General features: G+C 41.2%; 1 protein-coding gene across 1 annotated transcript in view; it reads left to right on the top strand.

Annotated features, from left to right (window-relative positions):
- The window catches only part of SH3BGRL2 (SH3 domain binding glutamate rich protein like 2), a 60,157-nt gene extending 50,602 nt beyond the window's left edge, over nucleotides 1-9,555 (top strand). Inside the window, exons 3-4 of the mRNA XM_081250659.1 lie at nucleotides 2,971-3,051; nucleotides 6,482-9,555. Of these exons, the coding sequence (XP_081106785.1) occupies nucleotides 2,971-3,051; nucleotides 6,482-6,493 (93 nt within the window). The 3' untranslated portion in view covers nucleotides 6,494-9,555. The remainder of the gene's footprint in view (nucleotides 1-2,970; nucleotides 3,052-6,481) is intronic.
- The last annotated feature ends 3,037 nt before the right edge of the window (nucleotides 9,556-12,592 follow it).

Here is a 12,592-nt window from a genome sequence, read left to right as displayed (position 1 = left end):
TTCACAATTTTTAAAGGTTATACTCCATTTATAGCTATTATAAAATATTGGCTATATTCCCTGTGCTGTATGATATATCCTTGTAGCTTATTTATTTTATAATAGTAGTTTGTACCTCTTTATCCCCTCCCCCTACCTTACCCCTCCCCCTTCCCTCTCCCCACTGGTAACAACTAGTTTCTTCTCTATGTCTGTGAGTCTGTTTCTTTTTTGCTATAATCACTAGTTGGTTTTATTTTTTAGATTCCACATATAAGTGATATCATACAGTATTTGTCTTTCTCTGTCTTATTTCATTAAGCATAATACCCTGCAAGTCCAATGGAAAAGGTGTCATTCTTTTTTATGGCTGAGTAGTATTCCATTGTGTGTACACACATCTTCTTTATCCCTTCATCTGTTGGTGTGGACACTTAAGTTGCTGCCATGTCTTGCCTATTGTAAATAGTGCTGCAATGAACATTGGGGTGCATCAATCTTTTTGAATTAATGTTTTCGTTTTCTTCGGATATATACCCAGGAGTGGAATTGCTGGATGATATGGTAGTTCTATTTTTAGTTTTTTGAGGAATCTTCATACTGTTCTGCACAGTGGTTGCACTAATTTACATTCCCACAACATGAGGGCTCCCTTTTCTCCACACCCTGGACCACATTTGTTATTTGTGGTCTTTTAGATGATAGCCATTCTGACAGGTGTGAGGTGATCTCTCATTGTGGTTTCCATTTGCATTTCCCTGATGATCAGCGACGTTGGACATCTTTTCATGTGTCTGTTGGCCATCTGTATGTCTTCTTTGGAGAAAGTTTTATTCAGGTCTTCTGGCCACTTTTTAATTGGGCTGTTTGTTTTTTGATGATGAGTTGTACGAGAGCTGCTTTAATTCTTAATTCTCCCTAACCCTCTACATCAATTACACAATTGAGTATGATCAATCCTCCTCCAAAATATACGTCCAGTCTGTCCTGTCCTGTATTTATGACAGGGGCTCTGGTTCAGGCTGCCTCCGTCTCTTACCTGAACTCCCCCAGTGCACTCCTAACCCTTGTCCCTGCTCCTCTTCTTCCTGCCCTCTCTCTGAGCCATTCCCCACGCAGGCAATGCGGAGATTTTCTTAAAGGAAATAGGTCATTCTACTCCCTTGCTCAGAACCCGTCCGTGATTTCCTTTTGTACTTAAGATAAAATTCAAAATCGTTGTTTTGGTTTAGAGTCTGGTACATGCTGATCCCGGTCACATCTGCCAGCTTCGCTCTTCCCCGGTGCTGTTTCCTGTCTCAAAGGCTCCTATCCCAACCCCTTACTTGGCCAATTCTATTCATTCTTCACATTTCAGCCTAAATGCCATTTTCCAAGGAGGTATTTGCTGAGGGTCCCCCTTCAGATGTGTTGCTTCTTCTCGGCATGGTCAAGGAAGGCCTCCCTTTGCAGGTGACTGGCCTCAGGGCTGACCCGAAATGACAGCAGGAGTGACCGCTACAAGATCTACAGAAGGAGCAGTGCCTGCAAGGCCTGAGGCTGAGATGACCGGGAATTGCAATCAAGCTGCCTTCAAACCACACGAGGCTCAACAATTCAAAGATTTTTCTTCAGCTGAGGCCTGCTTTGCAGGAAGCAGATCTCCACTCTTAAGTCATCAACTCTCGTTTAGATCCCTAAACAGGTTTCAAAAGTATTTGTAATGCCATTGACCCAGCTCAGCAGTGGGTTCGTGAGGGCTCTGACTGATACGCTGGGTACCCCACACCTGGTTTCCTCTTGGGCAAGAAGCATCATAGCATACAAAAAGCATTGATTTCGGGCTTCCCTGGTGGTGCAGTGGTTGGGAGTCCGCCTGCCGATGCAGGGGACATGGGTTCGTGCCCCGGTCCGGGAAGATCCCACATGCCGCGGAGCGGCGGGGCCCATGAGCCATGGCCGCTGAGCCTCCGCGTGCAGAGCCTGTGCTCCGCAATGGGAGAGGCCACAACAGTGAGAGGCCCGCGTACCACAAAAAAAAAAAAAAAAAAGCATTGATTTCAACACCAATGAAACTTGGGCCCAAATCTCAGCTTTGTTACATATCGGCCGTCAAACTTGGGTACCATATTTCTTTGCTCTGAGCCAGTCTCTAACCTGGTGGGCGGTGGTTGGGATTAAACAATGTACTGATGACCTGGCACTAAGCACAAAGCAGTTGCCTACAGATGATTCTGATCTTTGTCTGCCTGTGACATTTACCCTCTGCCTAAAGTTATCCAAGGGATTTCTCTCAAATTTTAAGACTGCTTCACATCAACTTAGCAACTATGTACAATAGTATTACACATGCAAGCTTTTGAAAAGAAAACAACTGATGAACATATTGGCCAGAATTCCTTAATGGCTTCTCTCCTGAAAGAAGGAAGAGAAAAGTGATTCTGTGAGGTAAAGATAAATGTTATAGAGAATATAGTTTCCTCTAGTTTTTATTTGATCTTTTTATTTTCTCTGATCTGAAGACAGTCTCAAGGAATGTGGAAAACTTCAAAAGCAGAATAGAAGCACTCAACTTTGACACATGGAGACCTTTATGGCTTTTCTGTTTACACAGTGTTTTTTTTTTTTTAAGCCCTAGATAACAAAATATCAAGAGTGGAATTGGGAGGCAGCCTTCCAGATTGAAATGCTTAAGTAAAACCTTAGGTCACAGTGATTCCACACAAATAAATGTTAGTTTGACACTCCAGGGAGCATGTTCTGATTTGATTTCTGTCCTCAATGTTTTACATTTTAATCCTGTCACAGATTTTGGATTAAAAAGTTGTTACCTTTATCATCATGCTCAAATGTTGAGGCTCAAACAGAGCAAATCCAGTAAATTTATGTAGCTTTTCCCTGGCCTGGATGGAGTAGTGGTACATTTTTTATTTACATAGAGACTTTGTCAACAGCACCAAATACAAAGACAATTGTTTGCTTTTGTTTATTTTCTCCTTCTCTTTTTTCTAGGATTATGACAGTTTCTTTGAATCCAAGGAAAGCAACACAGTCTTTTCATTCTTAGGCCTGAAATCGCAGTTGGCATCAAAGGTAGGTCAATCTTTTCTTGTTTTAAAATGTATCTTTCTTGGGGCTTCCTGGTGACGCAGTGGTTGAGAGTCCGCCTGCCGATGCCGGGGACACGGGTTCATGCCCTGGTCCGGGAGGATCCCATATGCCGCGGAGCGGCTAGGCCCGTGAGCCATGGCCGCTGAGCCTGCGTGTCCAGAACCTGTGCTCCGCAACGGGAGAGGCCACAGCAGTGAGAGGCCCGCGTACCGCAAAAAAAAATAAAAAAATAAATTAAATAAAATGTATCTTTCTTGAGTTGTTCTTAGGGATTGAGGTTTAAGGAGTCCATATCTAGTCTCCTAAATTTTCAGCTTTTGCTTTCTCAAATGCACAGTTAGGACTGCTCAGGGTAAAGACGCACAAGGAAGCCAGTTTTTTTTCTTTCCCATTTTCAATTGTTGCTGTATATTAGAGTTTATCTTTATTTAAAATTCAGTTTATTTATAATTTATATCTCCTTCTTCCAAGAAAAATTTAAGGTAGCAAAAAATAGTAGGTGCTTTTTATTTTAAAGTGCAAGCTCACATTACTTTACATTTTTTGAAATAGAATCAAAGCCATGTTTTTAAGGTCGTCTGCAATTTAAGTCATTTACATTGGAAGGGACATGGTTTGCAATAATAAATGGTCAACCTTGAAAAAAAGGGCAATTCCTAAACTAATCAGAGTGTTTTGAAGCCACTTTATTATGTCATATGTCTTTTAGCAAATGTAAAAGGCTCAAACTTTTCTAATATTTAGAGCTATAGATGATATATATTATGGTAACTTTGTGAAGCACATGGATTCACTTTCAAAATAAAAACTAACATTTCTTTATTAAATAAGGCAGTATTTTGATTGTTATTCCCACTTCAGAAATACTGTTTTTTTTCTGATTATGAAAGTAGCCTAGGCTCATTTAGAAAAATTGGGAAAATGCAAAAAAGTATAAAGTAGAAAATAAAAAGTCACCAGAGAAAACCACATAAACATTTTTGGTGTATTTCCTTGCAATCTTTATATACATAGCAATTGAGGTTTTGACTGTATTTCAAATTGAGACTGAATTCTAAAGCTTCTGTTTGTAACACTGAATTGAAATGAAGGTACATTGCTGGGAACTTTGATATCTGTAAGTAATAGGTCTTTTGAGGCTACCCAGGATTTGTGCCATTTCTGGAACACTTGTGGGAGGAAGGCAGAGACTATCAATAATAAAAATGATACAGCAACACCTGTAGTTCCTCGCCGATGTGAAATCATGCTTTATTATACATCAGTAAGTCCACAGATGCTTGTGGGTGGTTTCTGTGCACATGTTTTAAACAGAGACAAAACCCACACAGAAAACCCTTAAAGGCTCTTAAAACTATCTTTATAAAGATGGGACATTGGAATACTTAGGAAAATGAAAGTATTTTTGTAACATGTTTCATGCAAAGACATGTAAACCATCCAGATTTATCTTCAAAGAACTGGAAAAAACTGGGGTAGGAGCAGTCTGACGGATGCATAAATCCAGCGGACACCAGCGTCTGTGCAAAAACCTTTGAAAAATACTGTGTGCTTTTGCCATCTTGGTTCTCATTTTCCCTGAAGATGTAGGTTCCTTTGAGAGGCTTTGGGCTGACTTTTGTACTCTTTAAAAATATTTATTCTCTTAGAAATTTCTCAGGAAACCTATGACCTGTAGAATGTGCATTCTCACATGACTTAACGGTCATGGGATTGGAGTTGGTTTTGATGCCATTGAGGTTTGCTTGATTGCAGGAGGCCATTGCATGGTCAGTGAGGGCGCTGACCTCCATTCAGCCATTCAGCCCCCCGCTTTCAGGCACCTGAGTCAGTCAGACATGGGCAGGGGCCCACAGAACCAGAGTGGAAGGCCACAGTGCCAGTGTGTGTTCCATCCCCTCTTGTGAGCCATTCGGGGTCTTAAGGGTTAATAGCAACTCATACTTCTCTTCCATAGGAAAGAAGTGCAAATATCTTTTTTTTTTTTTTTTTTGCGGTACGCGGGCCTCTCACTGTTTTGGCCTCTCCCTGTTTTGGCCTCTCCCGTTGCGGAGCACAGGCTCCGGACGCGCAGGCTCAGCAGCCACGGCTCACGGGCCCAGCCGCTCCACGGCATGTGGGATCCTCCCGGACCGGGGCACGAACCCATGTCCCCTGCATCGGCAGGCGGACTCTCAACCACTGCGCCACCAGGGAAGCCCTGCAAATATCTTTAAGAACAAGTCAGCATTTCCCCCCTTTCTAGTTATTCATTTTGTGCCTTGGTAGTAATTCATTATACAGTCTACCCTCTAAGGCCTAGACGGAGCATTCACGGGTGTAATGTACCAAAAGATGGAGCCCCCTTTCCTGTCTCCTTTCCTACCCTCTCTGCAGTACACACACGCAAGACCAGGCGAGCAAGCCTGCCAGGGGACATATAAAGACTCCATTAGCATCTAATTGCTGCCACACAGTGAGGGGAGAGAAGGTCCGTAGGAAAAGAACATTCCCAGACCCAACTCTAGACCCTGGGCAGTTCTCCAAAGTGGACGGGGCAGAGGAAGGTAGGAGGTCACAGAATGGCGGCCTGCAGGCCACATTGGCTCTGGATGTGTTTGTCCTGCACAGACTTTTTTTTAAAGACTTCAGGTGGGTTGCTGATATTTAAAATACAGATTTCCCACTTTTCTCCAGAATTGGAATTGTTGCAGCCTTGGTGGGGGGTGGAGGGGGTCCCACATCCTCCTGTGGCCGGCTGGAGCCCACCGTGGTACCTACCGAACAGAAAAGAAGGCCTTTTCACCAATACTTTTCAGGTAGAAACTCATCAGTTCTCTTATCGTGATAGATTCAAAGCAGAGCCTGAAATGGCAGTTTCTGCTTTCGGATTCCTGCCATGCAGGGGTGATACTGAAAATATGCAACCACCAGTAAACCCTGAGCGCTGACCAGCCGGGAGCAGGTCTCAGAGGCCCACTCCCGGCCGATGCCAGGGGTCAGCCGTCCAGTGGCTGGATCATGGTAGCACTTGGGGGAGAGTGGTATCAGCTATTTACCAATAGGTATGGCCATTCCAGTGCCGTTCTTCCCCTCAGGTCACCCTCCGCAGGGCCCCTGAGTGAGGTAACCCCCGGCCACACCACTCACCCAGGTGTGAGTAGACCAGTACCTCAGAGGAGTTTCCTCAGTTGTTGAAAACATGTGGCTTTCTTTCCACTTTTATATTTGGCAGGTCAGGTGGGTGTGACTTAACTCTGGGCTCTGATCCCTAAACCCAGGATATATTTGCTCTTATCCATCACATGGCGGTGATTTATTGTGATTTCCAACATCTCTGTTCCTGACATTTAAAATATCACCGCCAGGGTGAAATTTCTTGCCTGCACAATGCAATAACTGGCTTTTTTTTTTTTTTTTTTTTAATAAACAGGCAGAACCTTAGCGAAGACAAGCGGAAGAGGACGGAGATGCATTTTTTGGAGCGCCCCTGGTACTCAGCACACACCTGCTTACCTAATGCATCACTGTGACAGAAGCCACATGCATTATCAGTAACTTTGCTTGCCATGGAAAAGGTGTTTTGGGAAGACATGGGTCTAATGGGATTGCATGAGTGCTTTAAACCAAATCAGGACCGTGGTGGGTTTTTTCCTTGTTTTCAGAATTGCCTGCAGTTGCCTCACTCATCCGGAGGGACTATCACCTGTTACAGGTGTGCCTCCTGAACAACTGAATGATAAGCAGGTGGCACCATCAGAGAGAAAATAACTGGATCTGCCCTGGGTTGTAGTTGATGCCAGGATTGCTCAGACCTGCTTCTCTTCAGGCTGCCTAGGTGGTGTCCTTGAAATTAGTCTGCCAGGCTATTAGAATATTTTGATCAGAAAGAAAAAAAGCAGTGTTGGTTGACAAAGGGCTAAAGATCTTTGCTGCAGATTCACAAGCATCACTATTCCAGTGCTTTGTCATAACTGTAGAAAAAGTTAGATGTTCTAGCCTCCTTTTGGTAATGGAAATTCTTACCCCCATAAATCCTCCAAGCCCCTACAGATGTTTCCAGAAATCACTGTTGCAACAATGTGTGATCAGGACCAAGTGACAGGGATGAAAAGAATTGCTATTTTGAAAAATACATGCTTCTTTATCTCTTACAAAGGAAAAGTTTCACCTAATGTGTAAGATGACTTAAAAGATACATTTAAAGAGGTGCACTGATAGTTAATTTATAGGGACATTATCTGACTCATACCTGAAGGCATTTCAGCTCTAGCAACTTATTATGCGTAAGTGCACATATATTTTTAAACGCAGCTCCCCTAACTAATAGCTGCCTATATATTTTGCAAAGGGATTGTATTTTTCGAGAAAGGAAGATCTCGGTTAGATATATTTTGTGACCCCTTGATGAGGCATATTAAAAGATACTAATATTGCTGCACAGTTTAATTTTTTTTCCTGTGTTACTTTTCATTGGTCCTCTGACTCTGCCAGCTCATATATCTGGCCAATGCACAGTTCCGGATTTTCACAGTAACATAGATACATGTTCTCATTCCATATATGAACACCAGTGATTTTCAGAACAGAGCACATACAAGAAAGGGGCTGTCAGAGACTCACTCTGAATTGTACTTGGCATGTGAAATCTCTCCTTCCTTTGGTGTGGATGCTGATAAACACTGAACCTGTCTACTTCGTTAGGGCAGAGGCTCCTTTTCTGCATCCTTGTCCCTGCTCACATTTTTTTAGAGTGTTTAGTTGCCAAACCTGGGAATAGTCTTGAATAGAACAAATTCAGAGTGCTGCCTAAGATATTCTGCTATTCTCAGTGTCCTGATGGTGGACCTGCCCTTTAGATTCTGAGCAGGAAGTTTGTAAGAAGTGGAAAGAAAAGAAGAATTTAGTCCCTGTCACCTGGGTTCTCTCTCCCTCCAACTTGCTAAATGTGGACTATTCTAAAGAACTTGTTGAATGCTAAAGCCGACATCCCAGCCTGAGATTTGCATCCAGGACTACAACCAGAAGAAAAGCATGCCGCTGATTCCTACATGACTGGAACGGATACATAATCCACAATTTTCTCTGCAAGGAAAGCTGCTGTAAAATCATGGCTATGACTGCTTAGTTGGCATTAAATACGATCCAGGTCAAATTCCACTTGATAAATCCCAGGGACTATCCAGGAAATTGTTTTGAACTGGATATCGTGTTAAGGTCTAAGAAGACTTAGAATTTCTTTTTAAGATACAGCAACTTTTAAAAAGTTAATGTTGCAGAGGTCTAACTTACACTTTGTCAACTCTTGCCAGTGAGTACCAAGAAGCAACTTGGTAAGATTGAGTCTTGGGGTTGTAGGATCAATACAATACTTGCTAGACCAAGAAAGCTACTCAGAATTATTTGTCTCAAAACCTCTGAATTACTCTGGTTGTAGTAGGCCCAGTATGGTTGTCCTAAACAGACTAGATGAATAGGAGTGCTAAATTATTTACCACAGACCATCTACCCCACCCCACTTTTTTTTTTTTTGGAGCAGCAAAGAAATAGGAGAGACCAGCTTCACCTGGTATTGTACTTGTTATGAGCAAGCTAGAAACACATTGTGTGGCATTTCCCTCAGTACCCAGGCTCTGCAGAGTCCTAAGGTATTGCCCTCTGGGACCACACCGTGTTCAGAGAATATTGTGTCCTTACTTGTGTTTTACCAGCTGAATTCCAAACCTGTAATGGTTTTCTTCATCCCTTCTTTAACTAGCTGCCTTTAGATCTGAATAATCACAGTCTTAAAAATCTAGGAAAGAAGTGGATGGGAATTGCAGGCATAGATGTAATATCAAAAGCATTTTAAGACAGAATTTTTATTTCCTATAGTAGGCTTGTGGGGGCAAAGAAAATGTGCTGCTAAAAATCAAATTATGCCGTTTTAAAATGAGATAAAATACAGAGTGCCATCCTGCTAGGTATATGCAGACCAAAAGAAAATTTAGTTGGGGAAGTACTTGTTTTTCCACATTCTGGTATTCTATTAAAATCAAAGAGGAGAAAAGGAAGATTTTTTTTCTCTCAGGCTCTAATATATTTTAGATTTGTTTCTGTTTTATAGATTTATTCAACACTCCCACATAGATGTTTTTATATTACATGAACTTAATAATGAACTAAACTTATTTTTGTCCTTTGTTGTTGAAAGGTACCAAAGCCTCTTTCTGGTTTGTTTTGTTTTGTTTTTTAATTTGATTTTGCTGTATAGGGTTTTGCTTTTTCTAGAAATGCTTACATCTTTTCTGAAGTGTCAGAGCCCACTTTGATCTGCAAAATTCTTGTGTTTAGATTTCAGTTTGTATGCATTTGTCTCTAAAGGCATTGGTGAAATCTCAGATTTTATATCCAGCATTAAAGAGAAATAAATTACAGAAAACACATATTCTGAAAATGGAGTGCTTGTTCCCGACCATTTCTTACACCTTTTCTAATTTTGTTTCTGTGTTTGGTTGAAACCTTGTTGTTTAGTTGGGATGCTGTATTTCTGCTCCCATCATGAACCCCATACCTGAAAGCTGCAGATTTCGTTGTAAAAATGGAGATGGATCATTTGAGCACTTGAGGAGACACACTTGTGGTTGTGTGTGTGTGTGCGTGCGTGTGTGTATATGTGTATGTGTGTGTGTTGGAGGTGACTGCAGAATCATCTCAGATAGTGACCAGGACAAAGGATAGCGTTAAATCACTCATCCCCTGGTTGGTTCAAATAGATGACGGTGGCTTCCTGAGTACAATGAAGCCATGGGCTGTGGATTCCCTTCCCTAATTTCGTGCAGGAGAAAAGTACAGTGTAGCCACAACCCTTAATAGCAGGGCCGCCTTTGCTATAGTCACCTCTGAAGGCAGAAGACGTTTCTGAAAGCAGCGTCTGAGGTCAAGCCCATCGCTGAACAATTTCTAACTTAAACACCAAGATGAGGGAGGCTGAAGGAGGAGATAAGGAGAACAGGCTGTCAGTTTCCAGAAATGCACTAAACTGTGAAGCCAAAGAAGCCAAGTGATCCCCGCCCACTTGTAACCCAGATTTTCAAAGTTTTCCTAGTTTTCTAGAAATGCAGGCCAGGTTAGTTTGGTCATCCCATTAATCAGCATGGGTTGAAGCCCTAGAATGTGACAGGGACTGTCTGAGCAGGACAATAGTCTCTACCCTCAAGGAGGAGAGAAACGGAGAAGCATTAGCAGCAGTGACAGTGGCAGTGACTTGAGAAACAGGTCAGTTCACAGTGTTCCAAGCGATGGTTCGTCATCTGAAACGTGATGTATAGTCTTTTTCTTTGTATGTTTCAACCAGTCCAATTTTTTAAATTATTTCATACGTGCAACGGAATAAATACGTACACACACACGTATATAATATATACACTGACATGTAAAGAAAAATAAACCCCCGTGTGTCTGCCACCAGCTGCCTGCCTTCCTTTGGGGCTCTGCGTGCTCCCTCCCTGACCCTGTCTCATCCCTGTTTGATAGCGGGAGCCCCTCCTGAACGCCATGTTGATCATAGCCTTCCTGTCCTTTATTATTTTACCTTTGTGTACATATCCTTAAAAACTAATAAATGGAATTAAACTCTATTCTTCTTCTGTCACCTTCTTTTTATAGTCATTGCCTTTGGGCATAATCATTTTGAAACACGTGCCCTAGCTTGTTTATTTTCACTGCTAAGTATTATTTTGTTGTATATCACACTTTTTCCCTTCTCCTGTTGCTGAATGTGGAAATACATCTTTCTTTGAAATAGAGAAAGGAAATGTTGCTACAGACATTCTTTTATGTGATTTCTGGTGCACATGCACAAGTAGATGTATACCTTGAGTAGAATTGCTGTGTCACACATGCAATAAAGCACATCATCAACCTCAACAGATACAGCTAAATTGTTTTCCAAAGTAATGGTACCAACTGACACTCCACTGGTGTACTAGAACTTCTGGGACTCTCAGTGTTCACCAACATTTAAGATCATCAGACTCCAAGTTTTGTCAAGCTGAGGTGTGTATCTGGTTGTGGTTTCATTTTGCATATATTTGTTTACTAATAAGACGAACGTGTTTTTACTATGGGAATCACTGTTTCTTCCTGGAAACCACCCCTCATGTCTTTTACCATATTTTCTATGGTGGTGTGTTTTCAATTATTAATTTTTAAAAGTTCTTTATACTTAACCTTTTCCTGGTTAATGCTCACCTATTAGAGAGAAACCATATTTGGAGTGAAAATCCTCTGAAACTATTTCCAGAATTATGAAAAAAAGCATGTGAAACTTTATTCTACTTGGAGAAAATAAACACAGATACTGTGTGTTTTTACTGTATGCTAATTTTCACCTTGTCAGCGTATCAGCCAAGAGAAGATACACCTTGGAAACCTCTCTATGCTCTCAAAGGGTCCCTTCTTTGAAGAGATTTCAAGGCTCATCAATTCCAGTTATTTGGTAGGAAATTAATGTCATGATTTGGTTTTCTGCTACAGAATGAAACCAGAAGGAAATCTGTATATAGACTGCATGTTTATATATGCACATTTCCTTACTATGTTAACATAGAATAGGCTTACAACAGTAGGCCAAAATGATGTTATACTTAAAAGGACATTTAAAAAATGATTAATTTGCAGGACACAGTTTTGAGAGCATTAGCCCGCTGTGGCCCCCTTTGCCTGGCAAAGCAATAAAGCTGTTCTTTTCTACTTCACCACCCGCCCCCCGCATAATGATTTATTTGAGTTATAGGAGACTGGATTGAACCTATACTCATAATTAACTAATTCTTAATCTGAATGCAATGTGACCATCATGTGACTATAACCCAGTATGTTGTAGTAGTAGTAGCATGTTTTCATGTGTGTAAACTGGTTGGCAGGTATAAGAACAGGAAACTACAATGCAGTCTTCTTTTCTGAGGCCCCTGCTAATCAGGGGACAGCATTTTTAATAGACCAAGGACCCTGACATTTGAAAGCATATTAACTGAAAACTTGGTACTGCTTATAATGAACGGCACAAAGATGTAGACCTTTTTATTAAAACAGCGGTCCATACTCCTGCAATATACATCCTTTGGGGTTCTATAATGATAAAACTCACTGTAACCAAACTTTCCACTGAAGAAGCTCTAGTGCAAATATCTATCATCATTAATGTAATGGAAATGAAAGCTCTGTAGTACAGAACAGCGCTGCTCAGCCTGGTACCAGCAAGCCACATAGAATTATTGGACACTTGAAACGTGGCTCATTGACTTTGTGATGTGCCATGAGTGTGACATATGTTCCAGATTTTGAAGACTTGGTATGAAAACTGTAAACTATCAATTTTTATATTGGTTATGTTTTAAGTGATAATATTTTGGATATATTGGGTTAAATTAAATATTAAAAACTAATTTTGTCTTTTTTTAATGTGGCCACTAGAAAATTTTCAGTTACATATATGGCTTGAGTTATAGTTCTCTTGAACAGTTCTGTTCTGTTCCAGCCTCTTTACCTGAATTTCCAGTAG

This window comes from Mesoplodon bidens, assembly GCF_964165515.1.
Source record: "Mesoplodon bidens genome assembly, chromosome: 12".
In the NCBI taxonomy this organism is placed as follows: Eukaryota; Metazoa; Chordata; class Mammalia; order Artiodactyla; family Ziphiidae; genus Mesoplodon; species Mesoplodon bidens.
This window is presented reverse-complemented; position numbering and strand designations above follow the sequence as displayed.